The sequence below is a fragment of the Anas platyrhynchos genome, chromosome 6 (genome assembly GCF_047663525.1).
Source record: "Anas platyrhynchos isolate ZD024472 breed Pekin duck chromosome 6, IASCAAS_PekinDuck_T2T, whole genome shotgun sequence".
In the NCBI taxonomy this organism is placed as follows: Eukaryota; Metazoa; Chordata; class Aves; order Anseriformes; family Anatidae; genus Anas; species Anas platyrhynchos.
Genome location: NC_092592.1, coordinates 31,093,661 through 31,115,468, shown reverse-complemented (window position 1 = coordinate 31,115,468; position 21,808 = coordinate 31,093,661). Strand labels below are relative to the sequence as shown.

General features: G+C 42.8%; 1 protein-coding gene across 7 annotated transcripts in view; it reads right to left on the bottom strand.

Moving 5' to 3' along the window:
• RBM20 (RNA binding motif protein 20) overlaps positions 1–21,808 on the bottom strand; it is a 104,015-nt gene that overhangs the window by 40,866 nt on the left and 41,341 nt on the right. Inside the window, exon 1 of one of the 7 annotated variants that reach the window (XM_038181346.2) lies at positions 11,196–11,239. The exons of 5 other annotated variants lie outside the window; for them this stretch is intronic. In XM_038181346.2, coding sequence (XP_038037274.2) covers positions 11,196–11,224 — 29 coding nt within the window. In that variant the 5' untranslated portion in view covers positions 11,225–11,239. Of the gene's footprint in view, positions 1–2,651; positions 2,693–11,195; positions 11,240–21,808 lie in introns of those variants that run through there. One more of the 7 variants, XM_038181347.2, reaches the window with a different exon arrangement.

The window sequence follows — 21,808 nt, the reverse complement described above, 5'->3', positions numbered from 1 at the left end:
GGCTTTTCTAAAGCCTGCTGCATCTCCCCTTCGCAACAGGCGCCCTCACGCTGTCCTCTGCATCTGTGTTACATTAAACAGAATGAGGAAACACAAACCAACTTGCACTCGAAGCTGAACTCTCCATTTCACGCAAACCGCAGGACAGCCACGTGAAACACATATGGCAAGCTCAGCCTGGGAACGGCGGCAAGACCTTTCTGGCCGGGCGCGGAGCTAATCCTTGCACTGCCCGCATATGGCTCGGCACCGGGCTCTGCCCGGGTCAGCAGGAGGGCCTGCGTGTTTTCCACCCAGCCGGGGCAGCAAACAACAAAGGGGAGCAAGGCGAGTAACGTGGGCAACTTGATTGCAGAAAACGCTGCCTAGCATGCAGGCTGCACGCTCTCTGATCTCTCCAGAGAGGGAGAAGATTCACTCTCTCCTCTCTGTTAGTTCTCCCCAACCTGCATTTTCATCTGTCATCGGGTACTTGTGTTTCGCTTCACACCCAGGGAAAGAACTTGCCCCAGACCAACAATGTTCCAGGCAATCGGGCAAATCTCATTCCTGTGGCGTGCCTTTGCCCCCTCTATCTGCTGAGGTGGGAGAAAAAGAATTAAAAATAATAATAATAAAAAAACCATAAATTTATTCTGGTCTTTCTTTAGGGGAAAAAGAAAGACCAGAATAAATTAGGTAATATGCACTATAATGCACCCTTCCAGTCCCTTTGCTACCTTAACTAAAAGCAACCAAAAATAAACGTTACTTGTGGAAGTAAATCCCATTGAGAGAGAAATGTGAGACTGTGAAGTCCCTCAGCTGGTTACGTTTCAGCTGGGAGCCTCTCCGTTGTTCTCGGATAGAACAACGTGCTGGCCTGGATGCCCGCAGTGTGGGCACACACACAGGCTCCCACCTGCCCAACGCCCTCTGGTAAGGTGACAGCATCCTTCCAGGCGCTGGGGAGACTTAGAAAGGCTCACTGACTGCCTTGAATATCGGTGGAGGTATGAAAAATAAATAAATACAATCATTCAGACCATTTGTGTCATGACCAAAAAAAAAAAGCAAGAATGAAGTAATGCAGCTGAGAACAAATTCTAGCTGAGCAGATGGCACACATAGCGAGAAACCATCAAGTCAAAGGCAATAATACATCTGATGGAGAGCTGTGAGCACTGCAGTGCAGCTTTTCAGGAAATTTTGCTCTCTAACACTCTACTTAAGGGGTTGTTTTTGGCACAGCTTTCTAATTCAGAGGTCAACCTCTTCATATAAATTCCTTAGCATAATCTCTGGACTCTGATATCTTAATGCATTTAAAAATCTCTCTCTCTCTCTTTTTTTTTCTTTTTTTTTTTTTAAATTGAGCACATACACATGGAAGAATCAAATTCTGCCCTTGTCTATGGAGTTTCTGGATCGCAGTATTAACGTTACACAAACCCATCAGTACGTCATTTGGAAAACATTCTGAAAAGTCAGATGCATTGATGCAAGCCAAGCAGGGTTGTGACGGATCGATTTGAATATTTAAACAGCAGATTTCAAAAAAATATTGTACAGAGAACTCCAGACATGGGAGCATCCCCACTCAGAGAGGATTACTGAACAAACAACCCATCCTGAAGCCTGGATGGAGCATGAGCCTGCAAACCTCCTGGCATAAATCACCACCTCCAGGTGGGGTAGGAGGCAGCTTCTTTCTGGACTCCACACAATCGCGCTTTGTAGCCCTGCTTTCTGTCACAGCCCAAGGAATGGGGTGCTGGCGAACAGAACTGCGGTTGGATCCCCTGTAAGAATTTCTAACAACCAAATAAGTTCTTCTAAATGAGCTTGTTAAATCCATCCCAAGTTTTAAAATTAAATATTAACAGAGTAGTATTTTCTTCCTTCAAGGAAGAAGACATAAAGAAACTGTCTTCGTATTTCATGCAGAAAATTTCACATACATATTTTTTTGCTTTTACCACTCACACTCCTCTTAAGCCCCTACTCTTCTCCATATAGCAATATTTGAAAAAGGTGATTAAAAAGACAACCCAGCTACGATCTTTTATTGCAGCTAGCATCAGAGCCCGATTTGGTCAGGCCAGCAAACCAGCTTCCTTAACAGGACTGGAAACAGGCTTCATGCACAGCTTGAGACAGACAGGAACACTGAAGGTCTGTCTTCTCATCTTATCTACTAAGGACTAAGTACCCCACAGAAGTACTGCGACTCCAAAATTTTTGGGTGCTTGGACATCAACATTTTTGAAGGACCACAAGCAAAGCCACCCGAAATTCAGAAATACTTTTCAAAATGACCAAGAAACCAAACAAACCTTGTCATGGTCTTCTATGTTTATGGGTGCGACTGCTGTTGGGTAGATAGTAAAACAGGCCCATATCAGAATTGCTAACTTATTTTTAAGTTAGTTGCTTGAACGTCTGCAAAGAGGAAAGCTTCAGAGACTGGCAACATCAGATAACTGCTGATAAAAACTATCCAGGCTGCAGCGTGTTGCTGCTGCCAGGGTCAGCCACTGCTCTCTGGCCTCAGAGCTGTAAAATCCAGTTTTGTGAGGGTCGATGCACCCCCTAAGTGTAATTGGATGAGATATTTGCGTCATCCTGCACTTCTAAGGGCTTGCTCCCATGTGCAGGCAGAGGATAGTTACCTGCTTTTATGCTCTTTTTCCTTCATGTTCTTTTTCCTTCTTTCCTCTCATTCCTACAGCTTTTTGTACTGCAGCCCATGGCGAGTGCAATGGTTCATTATCACACAGGGAAACAATCCTCTAGGGATGAGCACGAGAGCACACGAGATTACCAGAGTCCAGCCCTTCGGTAGCTCTGTAGGGCGTGCAGAGCTACACTAAAAAGGTCTTTTCCTGTCTTGCATGTCCGTGTCGGCGGGTGCGATGGAGACAGCCAGTCCCGAGTGCCATCTGCCACCCTACATGTGAGCATCACATTCTGCTGCCCCTCCACATGCCTGGCTGGATTAGCTGATGTCAACAAGATAGTGTCACCCTTCCCTACAAGGGCACGCGCGGGGCCGCCAGCTCCGTACGCACCGAGGCTGGGGGGGGGGGACCAGGGGCACGGGACGGGCACAGCACACGCTTCGGGTCTTAGGAGGCAATGCCAACCAACTTCTGACTTGAACCAGGATCTGGGAACGGGGCCAGCACCTTCCTCTGGGGCAGAGCAGTCAGACGCAGTGAGAGTCCTGGATAAAAACCTGTTGCAAAGTGAACGATGGCACAGCGCCTGCGTGCTGCCGGCCTCTGTGGCTCCTCGTTTCCCATTCTCTCCAGGCTTTGCACAGACAGTGGGATGAGTGCTGTGGCTCTTGAACTTCAGAAAGCAATGCTGGAAAGGAAAGGCTCAAACACCTGCCCAGCCTGGAGCATCTCGAGTTCTGTATGTGGTGCGTTTGTCACAGGCACCACGGAGGCAGTAGGGAACAAAACCAGACTGTAACGGGTGCTTCCCTTGTCCTGGGCACAGCACCATCCTGCTGGGGAAGCTGCTGGCCTGGGGCATGAGCGAGGACATGCTGACAGCCCTCCTGATCCAAGGAGGGAAGAGGACCAAGAGCAGCAGGTCTACAAACAGACCACACAGCGAGAGGAATGAGGTCGTGGAAATGAAGCCAAAGGCAGGCTCAAAGCTGCTCAGAGGTGGTAAGTCTGAGGCTGAGCAGAAAGTGAAAACACCAGCTAGAATGCAAGCAGGATGACCGGTTAGAATGTGTGTTCTTCCTCCTGAAATGCCTACCTTAAGGAAAAAAAATAAAAAATAAAAATAAAATTTAAAAAATCACATAAAGCAGCAGAATATAAAGGCAAAATGCTGCATGAAAATCACAAGAATAAGGCTAAGGCTTACATATCCATACTAACACATAAGATGAGCCATTTTAATAACATCCCTACCCTGCTTCTGCCCAGGAAAACATGCTGATACAGGCTGGGAAATCTGAGCAGCAGCTCATGTGATGCAGACTTCTGACATTCCCCCAGACGTGACTAAGCTTAAACAAGTGGCATTATCTGGTGCGCCTGAAAGCAAGACAGGAACAACATGATCGTGCAGCTTTTTTTGGTACCACACAAAATGTTCCTGTCTGGATGGGGTTTGGGAAGTAAAGGATATTAGGAACAAGTCAAAATTTGCCTGTGGTTTTCATGATCTTGCCAGTCTGAACATAGAACGAGAGTGCTGAGAGTTACCATGAACGTAGAGAACAGCGGATCCGTGAAAATATCTATAATTGAGCTGACATGATACACCACCACAAAAATAACCATTACAGAAAATACAAACGTAGCTAGAAATAGAGCCTGGAGGGGCCACTCCTAGCCAATTTGGAAACTTTTACATCATTGCAAATATAGTGATTCTTAAAGTCTGCTGCTTCTAGATGGAGAATTAAACTGTTGGTCATCACAAGTACTATTTTCAGTCATAAAGCTGTACACAGAAATGAGCACTACATTAGCTAAATAAAAGAACAAAAGCAAAGTGAATACAAAGTCGTGATGTGAAGCTCAGATGCTGTGGCTCTGATGTGCGTGCAGAGCTCAGGAACAGCGAGCTCAAGCCTGTGCAAGCATGAGCTAAAGGCTCACAGCGCAATGCACACAGCTCCTGCACAGCAGTTTCTCTTATCCTTAGCATCTCGTTAGTTTTGTACTCCACTCACAAGGGCTTTGAAAATAAAAGAAACCCTTGAGATGACAAATGAAGACTTCTGCTTTTAAAGAAATTTATACAAAAGTCACTGCCTAAAAACAGAAGGTCGGGTCTATGCTCTGAGAATCACAATAACCCATTTAACATCAAAACAATGCCACCAGCTGACTCCTTACTGAAAAGCCCTTCAAAAAAACCTCAGTTGTTTCATTACTAACTGCAGTGGTAATAACTATCTTCCCAAAAGCTGATTGCTTTGTTATTGGTGTCTTTATCTAAATATATATATATATATATATATATATATATATATATATATATATATATATATATAACATACGTCTGGCCTTAAAGAAAGCCTCTTCAAATACAAACTGATTCATCTTTCCATATAAAGACACTTAAACTTATCATTTCAAATCTTTCTTATCATTTAGCTCGGAAATTAATAGAGATGCTCACTGGCGGATACTGCCACCCAATGGCTTTTTGGTTACCAACAGCTGGAAGAAAAAAAAAAAAAAAAAAAAGAACAGAAAAGAAAAGGAAAAAAAAAAGCAGATGCTTGTTATTACTGTGGAACCAGTTCTGCCTCTGCTTTGGGAACAGAAAGTGCCTGGGCAGGGCACTTCCACTAAAAAGACCTTATGAAAAATGAATATATATGAAACATTAAAATAGTCATTTGAGGAAGATGGAAAAGTGGGAAGTTCTCAGAATTCCACCTGAATATTTGCTCCAGCACCTCGAACAAGAAATACGGGCAAGCGACCAGCTGGGTGCAGCTGCTTGCTGCTGCAGGCTGGGCACAGCCACGTGCTGTTGGGGATGTCCAGGGCCGAGCAGCAGCCTTCTCCTCCTCCCTGGGAGCTGCCAACAGGCAATTTTCTTCCTGACATTCAAGAACCAAGCAGGATTTTCAGATGGAGAACCCGAGCGCTCTGTTTGCCCAGCAGGAACACGTTTATTTGCAGGCGTGGTGACAGGCCCCAGTACTGCATATGGGAAGCTGGGGGGCTAATGCCACCCCAAAACCGCTGGGAGGCTGTATGCCTGGCTCAGCTCAGTGTTACCTGGTATATAGCAAATGCTGTCTGGCCCTCAGGAGGATTAGTGAGGGAGAGGGATCAACCAGGTTATCTTGCAGCCTCTGAAAATGTATCTGTGTAGAGAAATCAAAAGGATCCTCAAGAAGAGAAGCAAAGGAGTTAAGACAAAGACCGAGAAATACAAAAATTTGTCTCCATCTATGCAGTCAAATCCACATGAGAGTTTTCTCTGCCCAGGATTAGTGCCTGTGATGTAGCTCTGTCACATGGATGTGATTACCTTTCTACACAAGTTGGTTAGAGGTAAATTAATTACTTAGAGGCTGAAAACACTAGCTCTGCTTCCAAGGACTTTATCACCAAGCCAAGAGTTCCCATCGGGAGTGCTTACAACAGCAGGAGGAAGGAAAAGGAGGCGCTTCCTGCAGAGGTGGGACCCCGAGCCCAGGGCACCCCGTGTCCTCCCAGCATAGTGGCTCCATGCCGGGACCCAGCCTCCCAGCACGTGCTGGAGCCGTCTTTAGCCACGTCCCAGTGCCCGGGGGACACCACGTGTAACACACCCGTGGCAGAGAAAGCACAGTGCAAGGAAGGAGCTGGGTTTGTCACATCCAGCCTGGCACAGGCTCACCGGTTTGTGTAACAAGGGTGTTGCCCTTCTCATTTCCCTTTCCAGTCCCAAGCAGCCCTAAAAACATCTCCCTGCCTTTGGTCGAGACAGCCCTGATTGCATGGGCACTATTTCTGCTGGAGCTGGGGAGGGTACCAGGGTTGCACCCACCAGCACAAACGCCCAAAACCGGCCTTAAACCACTCCTGATTCAGCCAAACACCAGCTCCATCAGCAGCGTGGGCCAAAACCCAAGAGTTGTGCTGAAACCTGCAGGGAGCAGGACTGCAGCAAGGAAAGCAACGAATTTGGTTTTTCTCCAAAAGGTCACAGAGGGCGGTAGAAATATGATGCTGCATTATTACGTATGCTACAAGGCCCTGCTGATTTTTTACTTTAATGTAATAACTTAATTCACAAAGCACTGTACTGTGTGGTAACCTATTCTTTTTGTCCCTTTGTTGCTAACAAACAAACAGATCCTGCTTTACTTTCTCAGTCTGCTCTCGATGAAAAGGTCATGATGAAAAGCATTTTCATGGGCATTTGATGTGTCAGAAGCAGTGTTAAAATAAGTCCCTTCAATATAGCAGCAATTTACTTTCCACATAGAAAGGGTAAAAAATTACAAATTTTTGTAATACAAAATTACAAAGTAAAAAATTGCAAATTTCTGTATTAGGAATTAAAAAAAAAATTACAGCTAAAAAAATTCTGATTTTCCTTTTAGAAAAGTTTTGTAAATATTTTGTTCTGTATGCAGAGCAGTGTAAGATATCCACAAAGAAAACACCAAGACAACAGAGCCACGACTGGTTTCTGCTGGCTGTGCACGCAAGGCATCTTTCTCCGCAGACAATTACTACGTGAATGGGGATTGAACAACCACTAGATGGGGATGTCCAACTTCAGAATATTACAAACCCAGTAGGAGACTTATGGTCACCCTGTGCAATAAAACTTTCTCAAACTATTAAAACCAAACAAAAAATAAAAATAAAAAATAAAACCATTCCTGCATTCTCTCCATCTTCCTCTCTGCCAAGGTAAGGACAGATGAATTGACTCATGAGGCCCTAGGCAACCTGATCCGGTGGTTGGCATCCCTGCCCACAGCAGGGGGTTGGAACTCGATGATCTTTAAGGTCCCTTCCAACCCAAGGCATTATATGATTCTATGAAAACAGGTAGAAAATGATATCAGGTCAATGTATGTATTCCCAAACTGAGATTAAAATAGTTTCAATAAATATACAGAGAAGATAAAATGCTGCTGCATCTCCTCTGGCCTCCTGGTAGTTACTCATACTTCTGACCATCTATCTCCCTTCTCTGACAAGGCATCTTTTGGGCCTTCCCTTGATTTTGGTCTTCCTCCCATCTGTCTGCCCTCTTCTCTACCTTGCCATCCTTACGCATCCTCTCCTTTCGCATCTGGCTGTCACATTTTGCTACTTCTGTATCCACAGCCTTTTCCTTCCAAGCATCAGCTAGAACTTAACGCACATCACCTATCTCAATCAATGGGACACCCATCCCTTCACACCACTTTTTTGGTCCCAACCCCTTCAACCCACAACAGAGTTGAAGCACATATGTCTCCGCTCTTCTAATAGTTGAGTATTTCTCAAGGTGTGAAGGATATGATCTCAGTCCTCACCTTCAGACCCTTCACAGCACTGGCAACACTCTTTTCTTTCTCACCTTATCAGCTTTGGATTCCACCCGCTCCTCACAAGTACGAGTGCATTGAAATTCAAGGACCCTTTTCCCTCCATCTCAAATCCCCTCAACTAATATTTCCCTTCTCCCCAGTGTCAGAAAGCAAATGGCCAAGTAATCATGAACGGAGAAGTAGAGCTGTGGGGAACCACTCCGAGATACTCAAAGATATTTCAGACATCATTTCAAAATTGTAGCATATATCAAGAGAAGGATGCGCATGAAGTCAACCTCCTCCCGTGTGCTCACCTTTACATACTGGTGGCCTCAGCTTGTAACTGCAAGAGAATTTGATTACAGCTTCCAGGCAATGCAGACAATCTCATGCAGGAATGATACCATCTGAACATGATTACTTGCTTTAAAAGAGCACATGGGAAGCTCTTAAGTGTACAAAAAGCTGTTTTGAACAAATCCATAGCAGACACCTGGGGAACCCTGTAAAGAGTTGCAAACAAAACTCATTTTATTGCCTTGAAATCAGCAGTACGTCTCCTTTTAAAATGTCAATGAATATAAGAGTAAAAAAAGGTTAACAAAAGTAAGAAAAAAATGGTTATAAAGGTTTCTCTAGGCCTAATGTGCAAAATCTAGGATTTATTTCTAAAGCTGCGTTTCAGTTAAAAGTTAATGTCCAATACGTTTCGTCATGGCTTTCAACTAGAAAATGAAAGTAAATACAGAAAGCCCTGCAGGCTGAATTCTTGCCCTACCACTTGTCTTGGCCAAAGATGAAATACTTATTGATCTCAGCAGTACAAGCTCAGTCTCTGCCGGGAATTTGCTGTAACAGATCTGAGATCTGAGGAGACGCCACCAATGCTCACACAGGAGGCTCAGTGCATTTACAGTACCAAATTTAGTCCAAAATTTGCACGTGAACGAGTGCACAGTGATAGACTAAAACCAACCAAAGCTGTCATGATTCTTCGAGAATTACATGGAACTAATTCAGGTGTATCTTCTGATTTATGATTAAGATACATTTAAAATATATGTACATAGAGAAAGACTTCCTCATTTTAATTGACTTCTCAAGTATATGCTCAAAATAAACTACAGGACAAGGTCACTATAGACTGCTGAAGACCTAAGGAGGGTGCTTACTTTGCTCCCCTAGCTCGTTTTCAGCTACAGGTACCGTGTGCAGTCAGAGATCTCCCACACCTCCCAAGCTGCAGGATCTGGTAAACCTCAGACAGGCTCATTGCAGCCCCTCACGTGCTGTGTCTCTGACTCTAAAAGGGCATTTCACCATTTGCACCGGCATCCTGTGCAGTCGATTATGCTGTGGAATTCCTTCCCATCAGGCATGAAGAAAATAATTCAGCGCATTATGCTCGAGCATACCAGCATCTGGGTGGGCACTCCAATTTATTAAAAGAATAACTATATGTGAGCATCAGAAAAGATTTTAACTACAGCTCCATGAAAGATCCTACGCAGAGATCTCTTGAGGAGCTGCGGACAATACTCCCAAAAGGAAACCCGAGCCCATCCTCGGAATTACAACATCATCCACTACAGCAAGGAAGCATAAAACAGCTCATTAGCAGCCCTATCAAGTAGCGGACCTAAAGCCAGCTCCAAAGTTGCCCACACCTGTCTGCCTATAGTGCCTGCCAAAAAGCCAAATTCCACCGAGGGAAGAATCCTCGTCCCACTTGTACATCTGGATGCTACGACACCCAATATGCCCCGGGGGACTTGCAGGTATGATGGCAGCAGGGCACACAGCAAGGGAGACAAGAGAAGCAGAAAGGCTCTTGTGCTGTAAGACCCCCCTCCCAAATGATTGTGTTTCACACCATTCTTTTGAATGTGAAAACCCAAATGCCATTAGAAGTATCCATCACTTTGGAGAAGCACTAGGAGTAGTCCAGCAAAAATTATTCCATGTCCTGGAACAACTATTTCTGGTATGTCTTGTTCATGTATAACCTGAAAGTAAAAGAACCCCACTATTACCTTAAGAACTTATTTACTGCTGGCGTCCCAAATTGTTCCTTTGACAGACTAGGTGCAAAATATTTTAATAATGTAATAGTTACTCTATAGTTTCCCCCTAAACCCTAATGCCACAGCTGAAAGCCTTAACAATGATAAAGCTGAACAGAACTCCTAACACAGAGCCAGAAAATCTGTCTTTTCACACACCATCATTCACCACGACCTGAATACTTCATTAGTCTCCCAGGATCTGTTTTGTAGAAGTAGTGGGATTTTCGTTAACATGCTTTATATATGCTTTTATAACGTGCTTTTCTCCAGACTACAAATAGCACAACCACATTATACAACACTACGAAAGATGGGCACAGCTTCAGCTAGGACACGGACATTTTATCCCTGTGGAAATGTTCTCTAACCACAGTGAACTGCAAGATCCATGATTATACAAGATGATTGAAGGGGTAAGAGGAGAGAAATGCCTTTTTTAATTCTGGGGGGGGAAGAAAAAAGAAAAAAAAAAAAAAAAAAAGATTTCACAGATTTCACCTCTCTGTAACAACGTCATGGAAGAGTGAAAAAGAAATCCTCTTTAACACAAGGGATGTATTTGTGTTCCTTCCTCCTATAATCAGCATTACTGCTATTAGAATTTACCGCAGCTTTACAGGGACTCATCTGGCAAAAGGAAGGAAAAAGCCAGGAAGCTGAGCACAGAGTAAAGCAGGAATAAGGGGAAGGTGTAAGGGGAAGGTGTAAGGGGAAGGTGTGAAGAGGAAGGCAGCTGTCTTGGGAGTAGTGCAGGAATTCAGCAGTTGGAAGGGCTGGTTCCTGGCCCGTGTGAAAGAACCTGCAGCCTCAGCTGGAGATAAAAGTTCTCAGAAGCCTGGTCAGTTATGTACTAAGTAGAGGTTTGTGTTGCAGTAACAGGTCACATATCATGGCAAAAAGTGCATGAGATAAGTTCGAAAGGCTCCTAGTTACACGTAGGAGGGCAGTAGCTGATAGGAACCTACTTTCAAGGCTTCACCTCCCTAGGATGGCATTGAAACACCTCACTTTTCCCCTACTGTGTTTTACCATTTATCTTAAACAGAAAATTTAAGGTATCCCTACTTCTGGGAAAAGGGCTATAAAAAAATCTGGTAAAAGGTAACGTCCGCAGTAGGCTTTTTAAGATAGTTACCTACCTTATGAAGAAAATAATAATCAGATCCATTACCAACAGCCGCAGGTTCTTCTAGCACGCGAAGGACCGTACCCTTACGGAAACCCAGAGCATCAGCAGCTCCAACCCAGTGCTGGAGGATGCAGACTGCCCTGTCTAACGCACTGCTGCCCTGCACCATCACCCGTCCATCACGGAAGCAGAACTTGAAAACCCTGCATGCTGTTGGGATAAAAACTTAAGTCCTAACCAGTACCCCCCTCCAAAACAACATATACTTTTTTTTTTTTTTTTCAATGTGTTATGCATAACCAGTGCCCAGCTGCACAGTAGATGGCAGTAAATCTTCACTTGTCACCGTTACAGACCCTCCGGCTTCACTCCAGAATTGAAAGAATTTGTGAACACATTTATGGCATTCTCCAGCATGCTGTAGGAGTAAACTCAGCTCAGCTACACTCATCTTCAGCTTTCTCATCAACCTTTTCCATAGGTATATGCACACGTATGGCATTATTATTTCACACATGGCTCATTCTCAAAGCTCTTTTATTAAGAAAAAGCAATGGGATGTACGTGCAGCTTAGCACTATCAGATGAAGACTGGCTTATTTCAGTGTAATATAATCCAAAAATGTATGAAACTTAAAACAGAGAATTCTTAATCACATCTGTAAATGTGTTGACACATAGAGGGTGAGGAAGGGAAAAACATACTCCGTGTTGCTGACAGTGTGTCAAAGAGTATTACCAGAAAGAGAAGCAAGCTACAGCACATGATTTGGACAACACCTTGGGACATAAATCTCGATTTAGATTTTCTTCCACAGAAAATGCTCCTGATGCCGAGCCCTTGCAAGGCTCTGAATCTCACTTACTTGAGCTCTTAAATGATCATTATTTAAGCATTAAGAAAACTTTAAAATGTTCCACATCCCCGTTCTTGTGGGGTACGTTGCTAAATCATGTTTCATCTACGGATATCAGCTCCCAGCCGTTTAGAGGCCACGTGAAGCCATAACAATTGAGATAAGAAAATTATTTTCATAAAGGGTTTGATCCAGAACACTGACTGGAAGAAGTGTTTCCAGTTCCCTGACTGGTCTTTGGATCAGGCCCAAGGTGAACAAAGGTTTGCCAGACCAGCATTTTGATCACATTTAACAACATTTAAGCGGCCATAATTTCAGTGAAATTGTACCGTTCACAGCAGCGAGGCAGTCAGTCCCGTAAGTGCCTTCTCTTCGCTATGAAGCGTATGAATGAAGCTCATCTCTAAACACACTGTTATGCCTTGTGGTGTTCCAGAGGCTCATAAAAAGAAATGAGGAAGCACAAAACAATCTCTTTTTATATAATACTAATTAAATTAGATTAATATTGTACTAACTTGTAACAGCAAAGAGAAATCTGTTTTATGTCACATCTTTCTTCCAGACAGCATTCCAAAATAATTTTGCTGCCAGCTCTCACACTCCAAAAAGCGACTTAAAAACCACCTTGCGACCATCTGTACAACTCTCATAACTTCCATCCAGCACTTGAGCACCAGCCCTCCGGGAATTTCGTGCTAGCATTCAAGATCAGTATTTTGGCATCCGCACAGTGCAGCGTGGAAGTGTGAAATCTTCAGGACTCAAAGCCTGACCAGAAATGTCTTTTGACCATGCTTCATTTATATAAAAGTCAAACTGCTACTGCAGTTCTGTTTCTCATGAGCAGCAGTTGAATTGCTTGCAAGGAGCAATTTGCCTGCAATCCTACAATTGCCTCTGCATTGCTCCAGGGTGCTGAATGTTTCAGGACAGTGATTTGTGCCATGACTAGCAAACAGTGCTGCCCTTGTGCCCCCTGTAATGCGTGGGACTTGCACTGCAGTGAGGGAAATGCTTACGAACAATACATCTCTTCAACTGAACAATGTCATAGACTCATTTTTGTTGTTGTTGTTGTTTTTCCTTAAAATTTTGAAGTATTCTGCACACACATCTGACCTTTTCTACTTTTCAAAAGGCCCAACAGGAACTTCTACCATCAATTAACTGCAGAAACAGAAGAGAAAGGAAAAGGTATCTCTTAACAGCAAAATGGTAGCTGCCATGCAGATGGGCTGGATGCAGTATAATAGCTGGCATAATTTGCTTGAACCCAGAAAAAAAAAAAAAAAGTTTAGGAAAGAATTATTAGAGACAGAGAAAAGCCATACATTTTGACAACCCACCTGATGTCAGCAAGGGCAACTGCAGAAGGTCCCATAACAAGAAGTCTATCTTTGGAGCGGTGAAAGAGCTGAGCCCACTTAAAGTTGATATCAAGAGTATGCGTACTGATAAAGTGAAATGTTCTACCCAGAATAAAAGTTTTAAATACTGCTTGTTATTTTAAGAGATTTTCTTTTCCTTATTATTTTTCACAAAAATGAGCAACTGAAATTAGGACAAGTATTCTACGAAGCTGCAGAGGTAGAGCAGAAATGGGAAAAAAAAAAAAAAAAAAAAAAAAAGCACCCACAATGAAATATACACATTTACATAGGTGCCTTTACATAAATATAAAACACAGATACAACATGCAGAGTAAGAGACACATATGCAAACTACATTAAGATGACTGTACTCTCAAAATGATGCTTATGTGTAGAACATGTGGTGTAGTTGTGGACAACATAGCACTGGTAACCTACAACAGCTTCACCCATTTTGAGGGGCAAGACTTTGTAAAACTGTGATGTTCTCAGGTGCATTTGCACCTTCACTGCCTACAACTGCTCAATTTATGACTTAAGCCACCCATTGCCACCCTGTTAGAAACCTATACGTTCTTCTCTTCCTTTAGATGCTCATAGCATTGTCACAAGGAAGAAGAGCTTGCTTGAAGCCTACAAGTTATGTCCTTATTTAGAAGGGGGTGAGTGCCAAAGATTTTAAAGTTTTCAAGAAGCTGAACAAGAGCATCCAGGTTGGACCTGTGAAAGGTCTCGGAGGTCTGAATTCCACCTTACCTGTTTGGCTGACCAATAGCAAACACTTCACCTCTCATTCCCTGGGCCAAGCCCACCGGTTTCACGCTGCTTCACATCTACGTCCTTGCCAAAAGCTCAAACTCCTCCATACCACTGCGACAATTTCAGCCCAAGGCTCCTGCTCAGCCCAGCATAACTTGCTTTAGTTGAAGTAAAGAGAAACCTTGCTGACTGCGATCTGATATTTAATAGCTTATGAACATATAGTCCCCTTCACAAAAATTGAAATTAAAACCCAATTAGACTCACATATTTAAGATTTCATTGCTGAATTTTTATAACCCTCCCCCTTCACAAGATATTCCAATATCTTCCAAGCTGCACTACCAACCATGATCAGAGCTAAAAACTTGCCAAATAAAAAAAACTGTGATACGCTTTAATAGAAGACCCTGTGGCTATTTGCTTACCCACTAATTCTCCCAGGGCAATGAAACGTGTTTTAATGTTCAGTGGGCTAATCATGGGTTTAAGTCAGTGGTATAAATCAAATAACCACTTCTGTTGCTTCCAGTATAAGCAGCACTGAAATTCTGTGGTGAATTCAGGCCTTGTCCCAAGTCAGTGCAGTCCTGTAGTATGGTATTATATTTACACACTTACTCCTGAGCAGCATTTGCTCCACTCTTATTGTAGGATAAAGTGTTCAGGAAAAGAAAGCAAGAATCCTAGCGGTGACATGTATGCACGCTCAGTATAGAGGAGCTAATCTTCCAGCATGAGCAAAATGAGCTAGATAAGCATCTCTTCACACTCCATTAAGTTATAAGCCTCCTCAATATCAAAGTCAACATATGACAGCTGAGTTGTATACAGTATTTATGTGATGTCCACTTGTTCAATACAAATGTCCTTACAGAACCTAAAGATCTTCACCCAGAGAGGAAATTATAGACAAGTCTCCGATACTGAGGCAGCGAACACACATGATCCAGACAAGCTCACAGACTTGTGACCTTTCTAATTACACCCCATCAGGAGCAGCTTGCTGGTCTGTGGATGATTCTATTTTTGGCAACAACAAATCACTGCAAGTTAGCTTCTGTCTGAGAGTCTGGAAGCCGACATACCTGAACTGTCAAATATCTCAGCATTCCTCACCCAATGCTTGCTTTGCTTTAGCAAGACAGTCAAATCCGTGCCATCCCCAACCTGTCTAGGATTTAATTCTGACACAGGTATTGGCAACACAACAGGACCTATGGCGTGGCATGAAGAGGCATTCTGCAGCTCTGGCTGCTGGTCATTGGGCTGTTCCAATGACTTTAAAAGGAAGAGAAATGGGATTTCATAGAAAATCTTTGCTCATGAGCTGGAAATCAAAATAGGGGATGGAGGAAAGCAGTTGAGGGTTCTGAGAGATTTACACCGCTTTTTGCTGCTTCTCCCATTCTCACTTTTTCACTGCCTTCCCAATGGATAACGCAATTTAAGTTTCCTGTCTCACCCTGGAAAATACTTATTCAAGCTTTTCATTCCCCTAGCAAGCTTTGGTTCAGCCCTGACCCTCTACCTCATCTACCTCATTTGCCTTTTCTACTCCTCTCCTCCTCTGGTACTACACAAAAAGACAAAACAAACAAACAAAAAAAAAAACCACCATGGTTTTGTGAAGTTTAAGGCTGGGAAGAGCCACTAGGTCGCCCTGTGTGCCACAGCTAGGCAAGAGGCAAAGAATTACTTGGGTTGTCTCCTTTTGGTTTGTCGCAGTGGCTAATTACCTTTACTATTAATGTGGAATTGCGTTCCAACTTAAATATCCACTTCCGAACTTCCTATTACAGATTTGGCATTATAATGTTTCATGCTAACAGGGATCCAACTTGCTACACGAACAGAACTTGCAGTGCTATTGTTACTTAAAATGATAGCATTCTTTAGGGCACTAGTGAACAGCAACTTTAAACTTTGTGAAAATGCTGAATAAGACTGTTTCCAAATCTCTGGTATCCCGCCAAAAAAGATCCCTATTGAAGGAAATTCCCTACAGCTTTCAGACTTTTTTTAACCCAGCAATTTAAATATCACTCTAACGATACATGCTATTTTTTTTTCCTAAAAATCAAAAGACCAGGAGTTATGAAGCAAAATACCTTGCAAAAATTAAAGCTTATGATCTATCTACTGACCTTTATCAAACAAAACTAAAATCTCAAAGAAAAAAACATTCAGCAAAATTCTTTTTAACGGAAGATTATGCTGACTTAAATAACTATATTTCTACCTTTGGAGCTTGTTTGTTTGTTTTAGTCTTTATCAATGACGTTCATCTAAAAAATTCTTGTTATTTTGTCCCATGTTGGCATCAAACTAACTGCACTACAATTACACGGACTATCCCAGTCACCATTTTTCAGTGGTTAGCACTTTTTCAATGGCTTGGATTTATTCCCACTTTCCATGATTTTTGAAACTACTAGGAGGACAAGAATCTTACCGTACTTTTGGATCCAACTCTCAGGAATGATGAATTGAATAAATGAAGTATTTATTACAAAGGGAAGTATTTAATAACTAGTAGTTGTTTTTTCATCAATTCTAGCCACTTTAGTCTTTACCTGATACTGGGTCTCCCTCTTCACTAGCATCATTCTGCTCCATTTAAAATCTACCATCAATCTTGGTTTTAATTCTTTTATATTTACCTTCCCCTGTCGATTTTTCAGTTATTGAGGGGGGTGAATGCAGTGATACTTTGCAAGTGCTTCTAAACAAAATCCCAATTTCATTTACATATTTCTACTTTTTTCTTCTCAATCAACTTTGATCTAAAATTTTCCCCAGAGTGATGAAGTTTCACCCTTCTGAAACATCAGATCAGCAAGTTACCCATATAAACCAGCATATGGCTCTTCGAAGCGAAGTAGGTCATGCTCACCAGTCCCTAGGCAACCACCAAATCTCATTCCCTTGATCAATTCATCTGTATCCCAGCTCATGATGTCTGAAATAGATTTGACTGGTATTGTGTGCGGTGTTTTTTGTATTAAAAGAGTATCCATTTTTAGCAATGCTAAGTGTGCTCCTATTGGCTGCATCAGATCTCTGGTATATTGAATGGCCCATTTTTAAATATTCCATATCCGTTTTTATTTTCCTCCCACATGCTGCCACACAATGGGCTAGTTCCCACCAGTCTCTGGTTTTATTCAGTGATCTGCAATGGATTATTTTCCAGAACTTGGTTATCAGATTAATCCTCATGCAGTCAAAACTCAGTGGCTATGAGTTACTCATTCATTCCTTAATGCTATAACACACAGCATCGTTTATTTATTTTTTATGCTCACCCTTTCTAAAACCATGGATGGCCATGGGAGCGGAGAGGGAAGTTACAGAACACACCCTGTAGCAAACTCCTTACACCACACACACAAACGAGCAGTGTGTTTGGAAGTCTGAGGAATGAATGGGCACTGTACTGAAAGGCGAGGACTAGCAGGCACGAGGACAGAGCCCTAGGTTAGGCAGATGTAAATTGGCCACCTTCAGGGCTGGGCAAGCTTCCTTTTGGAGCTGCATCTACTGCTCAAAACTGTTGCTCAATCCAGATAACCAAACACAGCAGCGGTTCACCGTTGAAGTATCCCATGAGTTTTATGACCCCAGTGGCACAAATTATTTCCCCGAGGTTTCGGGAACACACAGCATTCCTTAAAATTGCCAAGAGTATCAGTTCTCTCTTGCTCATCTTCCAAAGGCCTATCAGTGCTATGTGAGCAATTTCTCTTCCAAGTATTTTGTAATAAGGGATCAATTCATTCACAGCAAGCTGAGCTCAGCTCATACATTCAACTTAGCTATACGCATCTTATACATTAAATGCAAATTCAGTGCCTTCCTCCTATTTACTTCTTGTAGAGTCCAAACAGACTTTGTCTTCAAGTTTGTGAGGTACAGGCTGCTACACGGAGGGAGCTCTTCATCTCCCTGGATCATGGCCCAGAGTTGTAGCTGGAAAAATCCCTGCAGTCTAAGGCAACCTTAAGGATCTTTCCCCTACATGCCTTCCTGCAGGGCATGGCTTTCTTGTGTGCATCTGCAAAGCCTGAGCCATGACCATATTTACACCCTCCCAGGGACTTGTTTCTGCTGTACTATCACAGAACGAATTTTGTTGGCTTATAAGGAAACAGTTTATCAGCTGCCTCCTATTTTTCTTCCTTTCTCCTGACAATCGTTTTTTGGATGAAAATCAAAACTAAAAACAACAGCAGGATTTTATTCTCAGCTACTTCTGCAGACAACTTATGCAGATAGGAGTAGAAAGGTAAGAAGGCCCAGCCTGCAAACCTAAAATTAGGTGATGATTGGAGGCTAGAGCAGGCTACCAGAATTTAGGGATGGCTGTTGACTGTACCCATATGTTGTCGAAAAGCAGGCAAATATAAAGAAATTAAACATGCATTTTCCTACTGACATAGTCCATGCTTTGATTTAAAACTGGTGGAAAGCAAAATTTTAACAAAATATGTGGAATGTAAAGGAAATGAAAATGAGAAAAATGTATCTTTTTAAAATGCTCTTGCAGATGAGTGATGGGTATGAATCAAAATTTTTCTGTTTGTGGCTGGAACGCAGTGTCACTTACAGGTGTCTATCTTAAAAGAAAAACAGGGATAAGGGAAAATATTCCTATTGATTAAAATCAAAGCACTCCAAGAAATATTTTTTCAATACTGAGATACTGTGCACAATACTGCCACCATAACCTTTTTGTATGGTTCACATTCACTCACCGTGCGTCCTGTATTACCTTAAAACAATCTAAAAATGGTAGAAACATGTGTTGTGCTGGACAGAAATATGGGCTTGATTTTGGAGAAAACAGCACCAGGCTATCCTGGTGATTGTCAGGATAAGCAGGAACACTTGCCTGGGATGCAGGAAAACTTAGGGCATTTCCAACACCTCAGGAGAGAACTGTGATCCACCACCAAGCACTGACAAACCCCTGCAGCCACCACCCCCAGCCCACCTCACAGAAGGAGGTGATGGTCATCCCGGACAAGCAGCATTGAGGGACAACAGATTTTTCATGTACACACTCAGCCATGCAGTCAACAAGAGGTGAACTAGATGTGTGCTTGCTTTTTACTGGGAAAGCAGGCTGAAGCTGTTTAGGAAAGCCAGAAACAAAAGAGAAATGTACCCAGACTTCACACCTCGATGCGATTGCCACACCAATTGCCTCTTATCTTAATAACAGCATCTTTGCATTAGCCCTCCCTCCCAAGAAACCTAACAATAACAGGCAAAAACAAGCTGTTTTCATTCCCTCGTATCCCACTGGTTCCAGGGACCAGGGGTTTGGGGCCATGACTTCGCTGTGCGTGGTGTTCACATAGCTGCAGCCTTAAAACCTGCTGGGCATGACCGCCTGCAGACACAGCAGATTTCCATCTGTCTTCATCATCAAGCTGTGGCTGTCAATCCCACCAGCTTCACGGGAAACCCTGGTGTTACCAATCAGCTTAGCCTACTGTGCACACGCCACGCAGCTATAAACCATAAAATTATTGTTTTTACAAGGGCACCGGATTTCAAATTGCCCTGCCCCCAATTCAAGGAAAGCGAGGCCATTGGACAAAAAGAAATAAATATGCAGATGGATGAAATGACGTGCATCGGTGTCTTGGGATGAATCTGTACGCTGAACCTCCAACGTTTATACGAGCAGAACAGAAAAAAGGCATTTTATGCTTCTAACAGCCTGATGCATGCGAGAACTGTCCTTGGAGGAGCAGTTGGTGACATGATCCCTAGCGCCAGCAGTGGCAGCAGCATCGTCTGTGGGTACAGAGACACAACAGGTGGGAGAGGCAGACGAGACAAGTTTTCTTTTAGGTGTATGAAGTTTGTATTTCATTCATGCTATTTGTGAAATGGAATAACATCAGCAAGTAGTCATGAGGCCACAAGTTAGGAAATTACATCATATATTTGGCAATAACTGCAGGATATAAATAACCTGGAACATCAAACCTTTCACAGAAACAGATGCAAAAAAGGGATTCACTTGCCCCCGGGCAATTCACGGTGTGTAACATTTACACGTGGATGGGCAAGCTGTTTTTAGCTTCCCAGGAGTCAAGAAAGACCTAGCAGAACTGCATTGCACATTCCCACAAGAAGGGCAGCAGGTGATTGTTACAGGCTGCAGAGCATAGCAGATAATTTGGAACAGTCAAAAAGCATAAATCCAAGCAAGAATGCAAGGAACCTATTTCTTTCTCTCTATTCCCCTGCTCAAAGTAGTTATAGGAACATAAATTATTCTGAGCACTATAACTGAGTGTAAGTAACCCCTATCAAAAATTCTTACAGTCAACTGTACAACAGAAACAATAAACGACGTAAGCATATATAAGTTCAACACCTGGAGCCTGATCCTGGAGAGGTAAAAGCACACAAATAATTTTATTCATGCAACCTGTCTTAAAGGCCCTTGCTAGAGTAGCTGTACATACACGCTTTAAGAACAGGGTGTAGTAAAGCATAGGGAATCCATATTAAATTACATTAACTCTATACAAACTAACATTTATTGTCTCTTCTGCTTTTATGGCAAAACGACGTAACTCTGTGGATAAAGGCAAGCACGGATTACTGAAATCCACGGGACATTGCACCACATACTTGTCAACAGTAACAGGTATCCTATAGTGTTCGTTAAAAGGGACAGCACAGATACATTTTTCCTGGGCTCTGGAATGAACACAGTGTAAAGCTGCAGCTACACAACCTTCACAATCAGGCTCCCGGAGGAGACAAATTTGCCCATTGGGCCAGACACTGTGGTGAAGTTCAACACATAATAGAGAATGCAAAAGAAAAAATGCTGCTTGGAAATACTCTCAACTCTTCCCCATGCCAAATTTTAGAAATCTTTCTTCTTTTCCACTCCCACCACAGGATGAGTGACAGCCTTGGTGTGCTGCTGAAGAAAGATGCAAGAGCATCCCACTCCTTTGCAAACCTCCCTACTTGCCTGTGGACAGTGCCTTCCAGGCAAAAAAAAGGAAAAACGGCGGCCAAGTCCAGACCAAAAACCTTCATACTGCCTTAGTGCCAAGTAGCCAAGGCAAAAATGTTTTGGTAAGTCTACAGAAATGTACACAGAACTAATTTCTTGCTGTCCTATCTGTCCTTGCAATATCACAAGAGGTTGGTTGAGTAATCACTTCAGCCTGCATTTCCTGCATTACAGATATATGCTGTCCGTCTTCCTCCCCCTAAATTGACCTTTGGTGCTTCAGTCATCTGCAAAGTCTTTTCTTTATTCAAGAACTCCAAGGTGCTTTAGTTATTTTGCTTAAATATGTTTTATGGTTTTGGATTGTTGAGTTTTGAGTGTAAGGCACTTTTTACGGGTGAGCCAAGAAAGGGATGGCAAAGAAATCAGGTGCATCCACCATAAGCAGGGCCACGATGCTGGCATTTTCTTTAAGAAAATCAGGTGAGCACCCTTCCTCCCAGCAGGAGGTTTACCCACACATTTCTGTAAGCCCTCTGTAAGGTGAAGTAAAGTTGCTCCATTACAGATGCAAAATTATCTAGGTATTAATTGAAACAAATACACCAGGCAGGGAACTGAAGCTTCTGGAAACATC